Below are 12,300 nucleotides of genomic sequence, written 5' to 3'. Positions count from 1 at the left end.
AGGGAGGGAGGAAGGAAGGAAGGACTCTACTTGTTCTGAAATTTTGCAACCACCACAAATTAAAAAAAAAAATTATTCCTTTGGCATAACCTAGTATTTCCTGACACTAGGAAGAGACAGGACATGCTACTCCTTTCCTCTGAAAGCCAGGCAAAAAGCAAGCAGGGCTTCATCACTCAGGGGCTGCCCTGAGAAACCGGGGGGTGTGTTAAGGCCTGCTCCCAATGGCTCCCAAGAGCCGAATGTTAAATTTTCAGGAATTCTGTTTGCTGGTTGTTAAACACAGCCATTATCAAAAGGAAATGATATAAACTTATAATTGAATTAATTATATTAAAAACAAAGGTCATAGGCCAGGTAGAGTGGCTCATGTCTGTGATCCCAGCATTTTGGGGGTTAGAGGCAGGAAGACTGCTTGAAGCCAGGAGTTCAAGACCGGCCTGGGGAAAATAGTGAGATACCATCGCTACAAAGAAATAAAAAATTACCCAGGCGTGGCTGCATGCACCTGTTGTCCCAGCTACCTGGGAGGCTGAGGTGGGAGGATCATTTGAGCCCAGGAGGCTGAGGTTGCAGTGAGCTATGGTCATGACCCTGTACTCCAGCCTGGGCAACAGAGTGAGACCTTGTCTTTTTAAAAATAACAAAAAATGAAAAACCAAGACGATTAATACCCAGCACTTACCGCCTCCTAACTACACTTTACTATTTCCCATGCTCTCGGTGGATACTGATGGTTATTTGTGCTACTGTATCTGTATAAAAGCACCATCTCATGGTGAGCCACTGGGCATGTCTTCCCAACTCCGTATTCCGTGACTTCATGTTGATACGTTCAAGTTGACACCAGGGAAAATGGCAAACAGGGCAAACTGGAGAGACAGTTGTTAACTGTTTTTCAGTACCCCAGTGTGTAAGACCAAAGGAGAGCGGCTGCAGGGAGGGGTTACCTTGGCAGAGAACTTGAGGTGAACTTCTGCTTCGTCCGCCAGGCTCTTCTTCACCTGGGCCCACGCCTCGCCCAAGGAGCTGCAATACAAAGACCATGAGACTCAGGTCAGAAGCCAAAGCCCTTCCTGAGGCGGGACGGTGGGGCTCCACCCCAGGTCTCAGGGAGGTATATGACAGCTGAGAATGCGGATGCAGATGAGGCAGAGGCTGGGCAGAAACCAGACATGAGCATCACGTTTCAACTCACAGGGTCCGATGAGCCACCAAGGTCCAAGAGAGCTCACCTTACCTCTGCAAGCTAAGGAAACAGACTGTGGCACACAGCCCAGTGGCGGGGGATTCCTAGAAATCCAGAGGCTCACAAGGACCCAGGAAGGTGCAGGAGGCAGGTATGGGGACATTCCAAAGCCTCAGCTGCAGTGAGGGCCTTGATCCCTGGGCCATCACTGTCCCAAGAGCTTTCACATCACCCCTCCCTGGTTTGCCGATGAGGGGTGCAAGCATCTGCTAATAAATCAAGGAAGGAAACAGGGTCTATTCCAGGGAGAAGCTCTTTTAGTTTGTTTGTTTGTTCCTTGAGACAGAGTCGTGCTCTGTCCCCCAGGCTGGAGTGCAGTGGCGCGATCTTGGCTCACTGCAACCTCTGCCTCCTGGGTTCAAACAATTCTCCTGCCTCAGCCTCCCGAGTAGCTGGGATTACAGGAGTGCGCCACCAGGTCTGGCTAATTTTTGTATTGTTAGTAAAGACAGCGTTTTGCCATGTTGGCCAGGCTGGTCTTGAACTCCTCAGGTGAGCCTCGGCCTCCCAAAGTGCTGGGATTACAGGCATGAGCCACCGTGCCCAGCCAGAGAAGCTCTTTTCAAACACAAGGTACCATGCAGCCCTGCTTATGGGAAAAACCCCAGCTGCCTGGCTTCCAGAAGGGGCAAAGATGGACTGTGTGGGTCCAGTGACCTAGATGCAGCCACAGGGCAGAGAAGGCTCCCACTGCCATTCTCGGAAGCACGGTCTCCTCTAGCACTGCTTCTCTAGCTGTGAGCCCTGATGCGGCCCACAGCTTACTAGAGAAGGGCCAAGTCCTCTTAGCGGCATCACTTCTCCACTCCAAGGAGGGGCTTCATGTAGAAGAGATCGCCTGAAGTCCCTAAGACTTGCCAATGCAGGCCCCAGGCTACATTCTCTATGATTTGGAGCTCTTTAACCCCATGACCCTTCCAAATGATACCCCTGCTTTCTTGCTCCCAGCCTCTTCAACACAGCCAGTAAATTCAGGCTGAAATGTTCCGTTGACTTAATATCATCCAAAAAGCCACTTCCCCCAGAGAATTCATTAAAGTCGAGTGGCAAAAGCTGATTAAAAGACAGCATGTGGTGAGGCTTCTGGGTCTAGAGCAGAGCAGCCAGCAGCAAAGAATTGCCCAAAAGAGCACAGCAGATCCCTCTGATGGCTGGCCAGGCCTGTGTGGTGGGTGGTGCTGGCTCAGGCCGAGGTGGGTGTTTATGGGAAATGACTGCCTGATTTTATCTAGGAGTCCAGCAGCAAAGAAAGGTCCCCTCAGTGATCCTGGCAGGGGAAGCCACCAGAGAAGCATTGGAGTATGAAACGGGGCAATCCAAGCTGTTGACAATTGTCTCTGCCTGAAGGGCCTGAGCTCCAGGAAGCTGTGCTGGGGTACACCACACCCTCTGGGTGGCTTGGGTGTCCCACCTGATTCAACAGGTGGGTAGGAGGTCCAGGGGTGGCGGGAGCAGTCCTGGCAGTTACACAGATCAGCAGAGCAGAACACAGAGTTACACAGCTAGGGTCGATTGACTGCAGCAAAGAGGTTAAGATATTTCCATGGGGGAAAACAGATGATCTTTTTAACAAATGGTGCAGAGACAACTGCACATCCATAGGAGGAAAAGGAATCTTGGCCCTACCTCACGCCATACACACAAATTATTTCAAGATGCCTCCTAGCTCTAGGGTGAAAGCCAACACTATTTGAAACATATGGAGGCTGTCCTGGGAGGAGTGGGAATTGGATTAAAGGGAGGTGCGAGGGGTTTGCCCCTGCAGCTGAGCCACCCACAGCAGCTGGCAGGAGGTACGAACAAGAGTCACAGAGTCAAAAAGGCCCTGGGCAGTGCCCAGGCTTTGTATGAGCACATGCATCTTTCCACAGAGCTGTCAGTCTACTGTCAGCAGAGCACATGGCAGGTAAATGGCCCAGGGACAGCCATGGTGGCCTGAGAATGTCATCTCTGGGCAACTGGGAGGAAAGGAAGAACCATGGTTTTCCACCCAACACAACGTCCTCAGCTCTACCTCCAGGCCGGGCACTGCTAAGTGGGAGGACATCTCTCCAGACATTCAGATGGACCCCTCTGAGCCAGTGCATCCTTGATGAATGCCTCCCTGCTCTCCAATATTCCAGGCTCTTTGGAGTCATGTCACCATTTATTAAAAAGCTACTTACAAATTCATTCGAAAAGAGATTTTTCATCTGATAAACAGTTAATGAAAAACAAAACAAAATATGAGATGCATCTCTGTTCCAACATATAGTTTGAGGCACGCCAAATCAAAATGCATGTTGTTGTCATGACCGCCCACTAGGAAAACCAAAATCCCATTTCCTTTCCACACAGGAGAGAAAAACTAAAGGCAGAACAAACAGCCGAATTCTGCTTATTTACCAATGTGCACATATCCTGTGAAATCTAATTTGGACAGAAGTTGAACTGCAAAAGCCACTCCAGCCTCCCTGAGCAGCATCTTCCTCAACTGCTCCAAATTTCTAGACTCCTGCTTTGCTTTGAAAGTCTTCAAGGAGATGGGGTTAAATGTCCAAAGCTGTGTGTAAATGTAAATCAGTGTCGTTGCACACTGTATGTAGGGGGCTCATGTGTTCATGCTCCAGTGCCTGCTATAGGAGTGTGTGCATGGGGCTGCTATGTGGGCACACAGGGTGAGGAGTAATGTGTACATCTATGGGGCAGTGGCCCTGATGCATGTATGTGAGCTTGTGCTGTTTGTCTCTGTATTTGTCCGTGCATGTGTGTACAGTATGGCAGTGTGGTCCTGACTCACGGAGCTGGACTGCTTGGGTGAGGAGCATATGCTGTGCGTGTTGGCCAGGACACAGTGTCCTTGGCAGCAGCCCAGGCCGGAGAGGTGGAAGCCGGAAGACTCCAGAGCGGCACAGTAGTTGCAGGGCACGAGGAGACTTAGGAAAGCCCCTTCCCAGGCAGCAAGAGCTGCTCCTCTATGTGCTGCCTTCCTGCCCCATTTCAGGCCCCGTGCACGGAGCAGGAGGAGGCCAGGAATGAATTAACCTCATTTACATCTGTGGAAGGGACGCTGGTCTTGCTGGGCTGCCCTGTGGTCTGTGGCTGGTGGGGAGGGTGAGAACCATTCCAAGGAGGCCGCCTGGCTGCACAGCCAACTCATGTGGAGGGCTTAATCAAAGCCACATTTGGGCTGGCAAAATCTCAGTCCCCTGAAGGATTTCAAGCCATGAAGGCAGATTTGGACTGGTGGTTGAACATCACGGCTCGCTGACAACCACAGCCGTCCCACAATAGAATGTCTTCCTTCCTCGGGGTTCACTCCCCTTGGAGGAGGAATTCAAACACAGACCAGCACCAGAAGGAGGTTGGAAGAGAGAGGACCTCTAGGGACCTTTTCAGCTCTAACCTCCTAAGAGTCTTTGTGTTTTTACTGAGGTCAAATTCATATAACATAAAATTAACCGTTTAAAAGTGAACAATTCAGGCGCATTTAGGACAAGACCGAATCAAACACCCGTTTTGTGAGTGCAACTACCACCTCTATCTAGTTCCAAAACATTTTCGTCACACTGGTATGGACTAAAGGTTTATGTCCTGCCAAAATTCTTAGGTTAAAACCCTAACCCACAATGTGGCTGCATTTGGCAACGGGGCCTCTAAGGAAGTAATTAAGGTTAAATGAGGTCATAAGGGTGCAGCCCTGATCTGATAGGATTAGTGTCCTTATAAAAATAGACATTGGCCAGGCGCAGTGGCTCACACTGCAATTCCAGCACTTTGGGAGGCTGAGGCCGGTGGATTGCCTGAGGTCAGGAGTTCTAGACCAGCCTGACCAACATGGTGAAACCCCATCTCTACTAAAGATACAAAAAATCAGCCAGGTATGGTGGCACATGCCTGTGGTCCCAGCTACTTGGGAGGTGGAGGTTGCAGTGAGCTGATATCAGGCCATTCCAGCCTGGGAAACAGAGCAAGACTCTGTCTCAAAAAAAAAAAAAAAAAAAAAAAAAAAAAAAAAAAAAAGACATCACAGAGCTCTCTCTCTGAGTACACACCAAGGAAAGGCTGCATGAACACACAATAAGAAGGCTGCCATCTGCAACCCAATGGGAGAGTCCTTACCAGGCACCAACCCTGCTGACACCTTGATCTTGGACTTCCCAGCCTCCAGAGCCATGAGAAAATAAATTTCTGTAGTTTCAGCCACTCAGTCTGGGACATCTTGTTGTGGCAGCCCAACCAGATGAATATACACCCCAAAAGGAAACCCGGTAGCCCCTAAGCTGTCACAACCCATTCCCCTCCTCCTTCAGACCCTGGCAAGCACATGACAATCCACTTTCTGTTTCCATGGGTTTGCCTGTTCTGGACGTTTTACATAAATGGAATCATACACTATGAGACCTTTTGTGCCCGGCTCCTGTAACTTAGCAGAATGTTTTCAAGGCTCATCCACACAGTAGCATGTATTAGTGTTCCATTCCTTTTCATGGGTAAATAATATTCCATTGTCTATCCATGGATATCCATTGTGCATACACCACCATTTGTTTATCCTCTCATCGCTGGGTGGAACGTGGGTTGTTTCTACCTTTTGGCTGTTATGAATATTGCTGCTCTGTACATGTGTATACGTGTATTAGTTTGAGTGCCTGTACTCAATTCTTTTGGGTATAAACCTAGGAATGGAATTGCTGGGTCAAATGGTAATTCTATGCTTAGCTTTTTGAGGAACAATCAGATTGTTTTCCACAGTGGTTGCACCATATTCCATTTCCCCCAGGAATGCATAAGGGCTGAGACTTTTTTACCCACTAGGAATCCTTCTGTGGCTGGGAGGGTTGGGTTAAGCTTCTCCCAGCCCAAGTCCCACTCACCAGTCACAGCATTAGTGGGAAAGGAGCCTGTGCCTCAAGCCCGGAGGAGAGAGCTCCAAAGGGGCCAGGTACAATACCCTGTCATACCCAGCTTCCTCCCAGCCTGCCCCTAGAGAAAGGGGAGCTGGAGTGGGCATCTAGAAGCTGCTGCCCAGCTAGCAGGGGTCAGATCAGAGGGGATTCTGACATACTCCAACATCTGGAACATGGCCCTTGGTCACTAAAGAGAAGACAATGCGGAAGTGTCTTTTTTTTTTTTTTTTTTTTGGAGATGAAGCCTTGCTCTGTCGCCCAGACTGGAGTACAGTGGCGCGATCTTGGCTCACTGCAAGCTCCACCTCCTGGGTTCACGCCATTCTCCTGCCTCAGCCTCCCAAGTAGCTGGGACTACAGGTACCCGCCACCACACCCGGCTAATTCTTGTATTTTTAGTAGAGATGGGGTTTCACCATGTAGGCCAGGCTGGTCTCAAACTCCTGACCTTGTGATCCACCCGCCTCGGCCTCCCAAATTGCTGGGATAATGGGCGTGAGCCACTGCGCCCGGCCGCAAGTGCCCTTTTGAGTGTGGACGCCCACACCTTCAGTCACGGGTGCCCTGCTTGGGCCACGGGCACACATCTTAAGTCATGAGTACCTACCTGAGCCACGAGTGCCCACCTTCAGCCAGGCCTATGGAGAGCTCCCCATCCAAACTGGGGCCATGCCAGTGAGCAGTGATGAGTGGCTGATCCCCCTTCCTCAGTGACCCCCCCATCCTCCCCACTCCCACCTCTCTCCTACCCACTCACCCTTCCTCCTGAGAAGCCAAGGAGTTCTGAGACAGCTTAGCTAAGTTCTTCGCATAGTCTTCTTCAATCTTTATCCTGCAACGACAGAAAACCCAACACACATCAGCTCTCCAGTGCCAGATGGTGGATCTGCCCTGCTGCCCTGCACACCTTAGCCGTGGAAAGGAACCCACTAGACCATAAGCTCTGAGACTGCATGACTCTTGTCTGTCCACCTGACATGTAGTACGTGCTTAATAAATACTTGTTGGATAAACGAATGAACAAAACTGTCTGGACCTCCATCTCCTCATCTGCAAAGTAGGATATTTTCTCCTGTCTCCTAGAGCTGTGAAGACGGGAACTGGCGTTTACACAGTTCCCAGCACAGAACGGGAAACATAAGACCCCTGAATGAATACATGAATGAAGGAAGGAACGAATGCTTGCAACTCATGATGGACTACCAGCAATACCCAGTGCTGTGCCCTCTCCCTTCCAGCCCCAGAACTCCCAGGTGGCCTCGGGCCCTCAGCAGCAGAACAGAAGATCTCCCTACTGTCTCACACCCCCAGTGCCTCTGATTGTCAAGCCTGCTGGGTGCAAGTATTTCCATGGAAACCTGGCAGTGCCCAGGGCTGCAGGTAGATTCTATTTCCCTGGAGAGGAAAGTCGCCTTGGATGTAGCTTCCGGCAGGCAGGCCTTTGACACATTTGCAAGGCAGCTCCCCAGGGAGTGCCCTGTATTATCTGCCACGTCGTGTTAAGCATGTTGTCAGAGGTATTGTTCGCCACCTAAGTGGTCCTCTGGGCCACAGTGGGAGACAGAGGAGCTATGCTTATGCCAACCAGAGCTGGCCAGAGCCCAGGATTCAGAGAGCCCCTGGTCCATCACACAGCGAACAGAAAAGCTCCAGAGGTGCTGGGACCACAGCATTTGCTTCCCAGCCGCTCAAGCACCTGGCACCCAAAGGGTACGATGATGGAGAGAGGGCGGTTGACAAAGCCTGGCGGTGGCATTCCGAGTAATAATAATTGCATGACTTGGCATCAGGAGACTCACAATCTCGTTCCTTCTTGCCCTGCTTTTCTCTCACCTCCACCTTCAACTAGTCTCTAGGTCCTCCTGAGTCTCATTCCAACTGATCTGCCTCAGTCACTTCCTCTCCATCCCCCTACCTTCACCCCCAGACTGTGGCCAAGAGAGATCTGTAGAAAGTAAATCTATCCATGCCACACTCCCGGCTCCTCAATGCCGACCGCACGCACCAGACACACGAGGTGCATACGCTGTCTGCCTCCTGTGTCTCACCTCCAGGACCAAAGCGTGCGTCACCTCCACCTCTGCCCCACTTCCCGAAACCAAGACCCCAGCAAACCAGCCAGCACCTGTCCTCGAGCCAGGGAGGCTCCCAACTCTGAGCCTCAGCTCTCACCTCTCCTGGCACTAAAAGGCCTTCCCAAGATCCCAAGGTGGATGGTGTCTGCGTTTTCTCTAGGAAGCCCAGAATGTCCTGAAATGGCAGTTTCCATTTATTTGCTAACAAGACGTTGTTATGGAAATATAAACCATAAGCGTGTTCAAGCTTTGGCTTTTGCAGCCAGTTTCCTATTTGCGTGTTTTATACCATTGTCTTCTCAAACCCAAGCCATGCAACCTCTCCATTTCCCACCAGTTTAATGGGTCATAAAATAAGGATCTGATTATACAAATAATCAGGCCCTTATACAAATAAGTAGGCCCTCTGTCTACACCCATACCACCCTGAACACATCCGATCTCATCTGAAAATAGGCCCTCTAAGGGAAAGGGGTGCTTCAAAACGCCAAAGCATTAGGGCTTGATTATGGCTGTTATAATTAAAAAGGAAAATTTTTGGTTGGGCGCAGTGGCTCACACCTGTAATCCCAGCACTTTAGGAGGCTGAGGTGGGCGGATTACCTGAGCGCAGGAGTACCGAGACCAGCCCGGCCAACATGGTGAAACCCCATCCCTACTAAAAATACAAAATATTAGCTGGGCGTGGTGGTGCACGCCTGTAATTCCAGCTACTCCAGAGGCTGAGACAGGAGAATCGCTTGAACCCCGGAGACAGAGGTTGCAGTGAGCCAAGATGATGCCACTGTACTCCAGCCTGGGTGACAGAGCAACACTCTGTCTCATAAAGAAAAAAAAAAAATAAATATTTTTAAAAGATATTGCGATTTGCTATAAATATTTCCAACTCCAGATGGGAAGTGTTGTGTGTGTGTGCACATGCGTGACAGGTGGGTATGTGTAGGTGTGTGGGTATGTGAGTGTATGCTGAACAGGACCTCAGAACTTGGAGAGAGAGAGAGAGGAGGAAGGAGATAGAGAAGGAACTTCTCTTTCCCTTTGTAGATTTCTCCATTTCCATTGGGCTAAATTTATTGTTTCTTCATCTGTGTTGCCAAGCTCTTTAGACAAAACACTGTTACAATCCCTGAGGCAGGGATGGGGTAGGAGGAGGGCTCTACATCTCCTGCCCTGGAACATAGGTTTTGGCTAATGATGAATTGAACTCTAACTTTCCCCCCATTGGTTATGGTAAAGGGCAGTGCTTCAAATGACGGCCAGGTACATAAGTAAAGGAGTGAAGAGGTCTGCGGGAGAACACAGTACGGAGTGGTGGAGACTGCGGCAAAATGAGAACACGAACACACACCCCCCTCTACAAGAGTAGCTACTACTCAGCTCCAGCCAATCGTCGTGTGAGGGATGTGGAGGCAAACCTGCCAACGCTTCTGTTCTTTCAAGGTGTGCAAAATATCCAGATTTTACTATGAAATCTACCCATGTTTTTGTGTTGGTTCAAATATTTAAAAACATTGTATCGGCCAAAGCTACACATCTGTTGACCAGATCTCTCCCAGGGGCCATGAGTTTGCCACCTGGTGCTAACCAGCCCAATGCTGAGTGTGCAGTGCTGAGTCCTGTGCTGTCGCCCCCTGGCCACAGGGCCCCCGGGGAACACTGGTGCCAGGCCCCAGGGCTGGGAGGGGCCCAGGCTTCACCTTTCCCGGATGAATTCTGACATTTCCTTCTGCATTTGTTTGCCTTTCAGCTGTTTCTGGAGCAGTAGTTCAAACCCAGCCACAGTGCCGTTGCCTTGGGGGTCCTTCTTATCAGCCTGCAAAGGAAGCAGAAGCACAAGAGTTTAGGGCAAGTCTGCATCTGGAGCCAGGGAGAGTGGTGAAGAGAGAGGACAGCTCCCAGATGTGTCTGGCAACCCAAGCCCAGAACAAGACATGGGAACAGCTGTCTCTGCTGCCCTAACTCGGATGTCTCTCCTGGTGCCCCCTCTCCCAACAGTGCTTTCTGATGCTCAGGCTCTTATAGTTGCTGTATCCCCACATCCAAGCCCCTTAACTCTCTCAACCTGGGAACTGAGAGGAAGAAGGGCAAGTGTCCAAGAGCGCCGGCTGTGATGCCTAACGGCCTACGACTTCCAACCAGGTGGCTGCAGAGCCTGGGTTGGCCCTCGGCGAATCTTGGCATCCTGACTCCCAGCTGGACTATGTGTGAGCTCAGGAGCAGGTGCCCCCAGCCTTAAGCCATCCTGTCTTCTATCAGCTTCTTACATTGGTAGGGCAGTGACACCCTCTAAACACACATTCATAAAAGATCACGGGAGAGAAAAATCAGTCACAGGGAGAAACTGGATCGAAGGGAGGCCAGAGGAGAGGACAGGGCAGGCTGCCCTGAAATACTGGCTGGGTGAACTTGGCCAAGTTCTTCACTCACTCCAGGCCTTAGTTTTTTCATCTGCAAAACTGAGGAAATAACAGCCCCACCTTCAGAGGGTCACTTCAGGGTAAATGACATATGTATACAGCTGAGCACATTGCTGAGCACATATTATGTACCCAATAAATGGTATCTGTAATTAGTTACTTTTAAATAAAAGTCCAAACTTGGGGAGGATGGGCAAGTCAATGAAATAAATACTTAGGACCCAATTAATTTTGCAAACAAATATTCTTAAAATTTCAAAATTAAATGTTTTATTTTATTTTGTATTACCTGCATTTCTTCCAGCACACCTGAATGCCCCTTTCCTGCCATTCCCCCGCCTGAGATTCACCCACACATCTGCCCACACGGCCGTGGCACCAGCTCCCAGGGCCATTCCAGGCACCAGCCACGGGCATGCCTAAAAGTGTCCTCCCCCTTACAGCTTTTCCCTATCAGGAACCCAGGCTCAAACACTTTGATACTTAATGAAGGGTGTTCAGAACAGGTCTTTGATATCCCAGACAGAGAGGTGCACTGGTGAAAACAGTGTCCAGCCACAGGGTCTCCAATCTTAGGCAGTAACCCCACAGACCACCCCCTTGAAATAAGAGTGGGTTGCATCTCTCAGATCCCATCCAGATCACACATTTTAGGAGAGGGGAAAGAAAAGGGGTTGCTGATGCCTGCAGGGAACCCCATTTACGATCACAAGTAGATGAAGGATTTTATCGACACCTTCCCAGTTCCCCCATGTGGGGCCCCTCCCTTGGGTGCCATAACTCAAAGCCCTCTGGTCACACTGCTAACATCCCTGATGACGGGGAGATCACCACCCTACGGGGTCATAGTCGGGCTGTTCTTGCAGTTTAAAAGCAATCTCCACCGAAGATCGCTGCGCTTCACCCTACGAATGCTACATCTTGATGAAAAATCAGAAGGAAAATTACCCAAATACTGAGCTCAAACCTGCCTCCCCTCTAGGATGGAAAGTGTCACTCTCCGGATCAGACATTCCTGCCAACTTTCCAAGGCTTGAGACCCCACACGCTGACCTCCAGGCTCCCAGGATACCCATTTTCTGGGGCTCAAACCGCTCTCTCCTTGAACCCTCCATTTACTGCACCTCTCTTGAGAGATGATGTTTCCAAACCCAGGTACATCTCTCCCTCTCTGCCGCCACTACCATCTTTCCTGGTCTCTTCCAGTCACCTGTCAACTTCCCACCCCTGCCTGCACAACGTCTATGAATCAGATCACATCATACTGCTGCTTAAGACCTTCTAACATCCTCCTTCTGCAAGCAGAATAAAACTCACTTACTGGGGCCTAGAAAATCTTGCACACTCTGATGCTTGCTTACCCCCTCTGAGCTCACCTGCCCAGGTCTGTCTGGTGCCAAAGATAAGCCCCTTTATACTGTTTCCTCAACCTGTGCACAGATCTCTACCCTAGATGCAGCACAGCTGGAGCTACAGAAATTGTGCCTTGGTGAGAGGTGGAGGCAACAGGGATCTTTGTGTATCTTCTAAGGTACAAGTGATTTTGTAGAAAGAAAAAAGCACCTTTTTTCTAGTATTCGGTTAGCAAATCTAAAAAGTGTAGATAATCCGACTGGGCGCGATGGCTCACACCTGTAATCCCAACACTTTGGGAGGCCAAGGCGGGTGGA

The 12,300-nt window shown here is 50.1% G+C and overlaps 1 protein-coding gene across 5 annotated transcripts in view; it reads right to left on the bottom strand.

Moving 5' to 3' along the window:
* Nucleotides 1-12,300, bottom strand: part of GAS7 (growth arrest specific 7) — a 304,840-nt gene that overhangs the window by 25,770 nt on the left and 266,770 nt on the right. For all 5 annotated transcript variants that reach the window (XM_017849222.1, XM_017849227.1, XM_017849226.1 and 2 more), the window contains exons 7-9: nt 9,911-10,026; nt 6,896-6,970; nt 951-1,029 (exon numbers count right to left, since the gene is read on the bottom strand). In XM_017849222.1, coding sequence (XP_017704711.1) covers nt 951-1,029; nt 6,896-6,970; nt 9,911-10,026 — 270 coding nt within the window. The remainder of the gene's footprint in view (nt 1-950; nt 1,030-6,895; nt 6,971-9,910; nt 10,027-12,300) is intronic.

The sequence above is a fragment of the Rhinopithecus bieti genome, unplaced genomic scaffold (assembly GCF_001698545.2).
Source record: "Rhinopithecus bieti isolate Rb0 unplaced genomic scaffold, ASM169854v2 scaffold_31527, whole genome shotgun sequence".
NCBI classification, from domain to species: domain Eukaryota; kingdom Metazoa; phylum Chordata; class Mammalia; order Primates; family Cercopithecidae; genus Rhinopithecus; species Rhinopithecus bieti.
The sequence above is the reverse complement of the archived record's forward strand: the minus strand, read 5'-3'. Positions and strand labels throughout refer to the sequence as shown.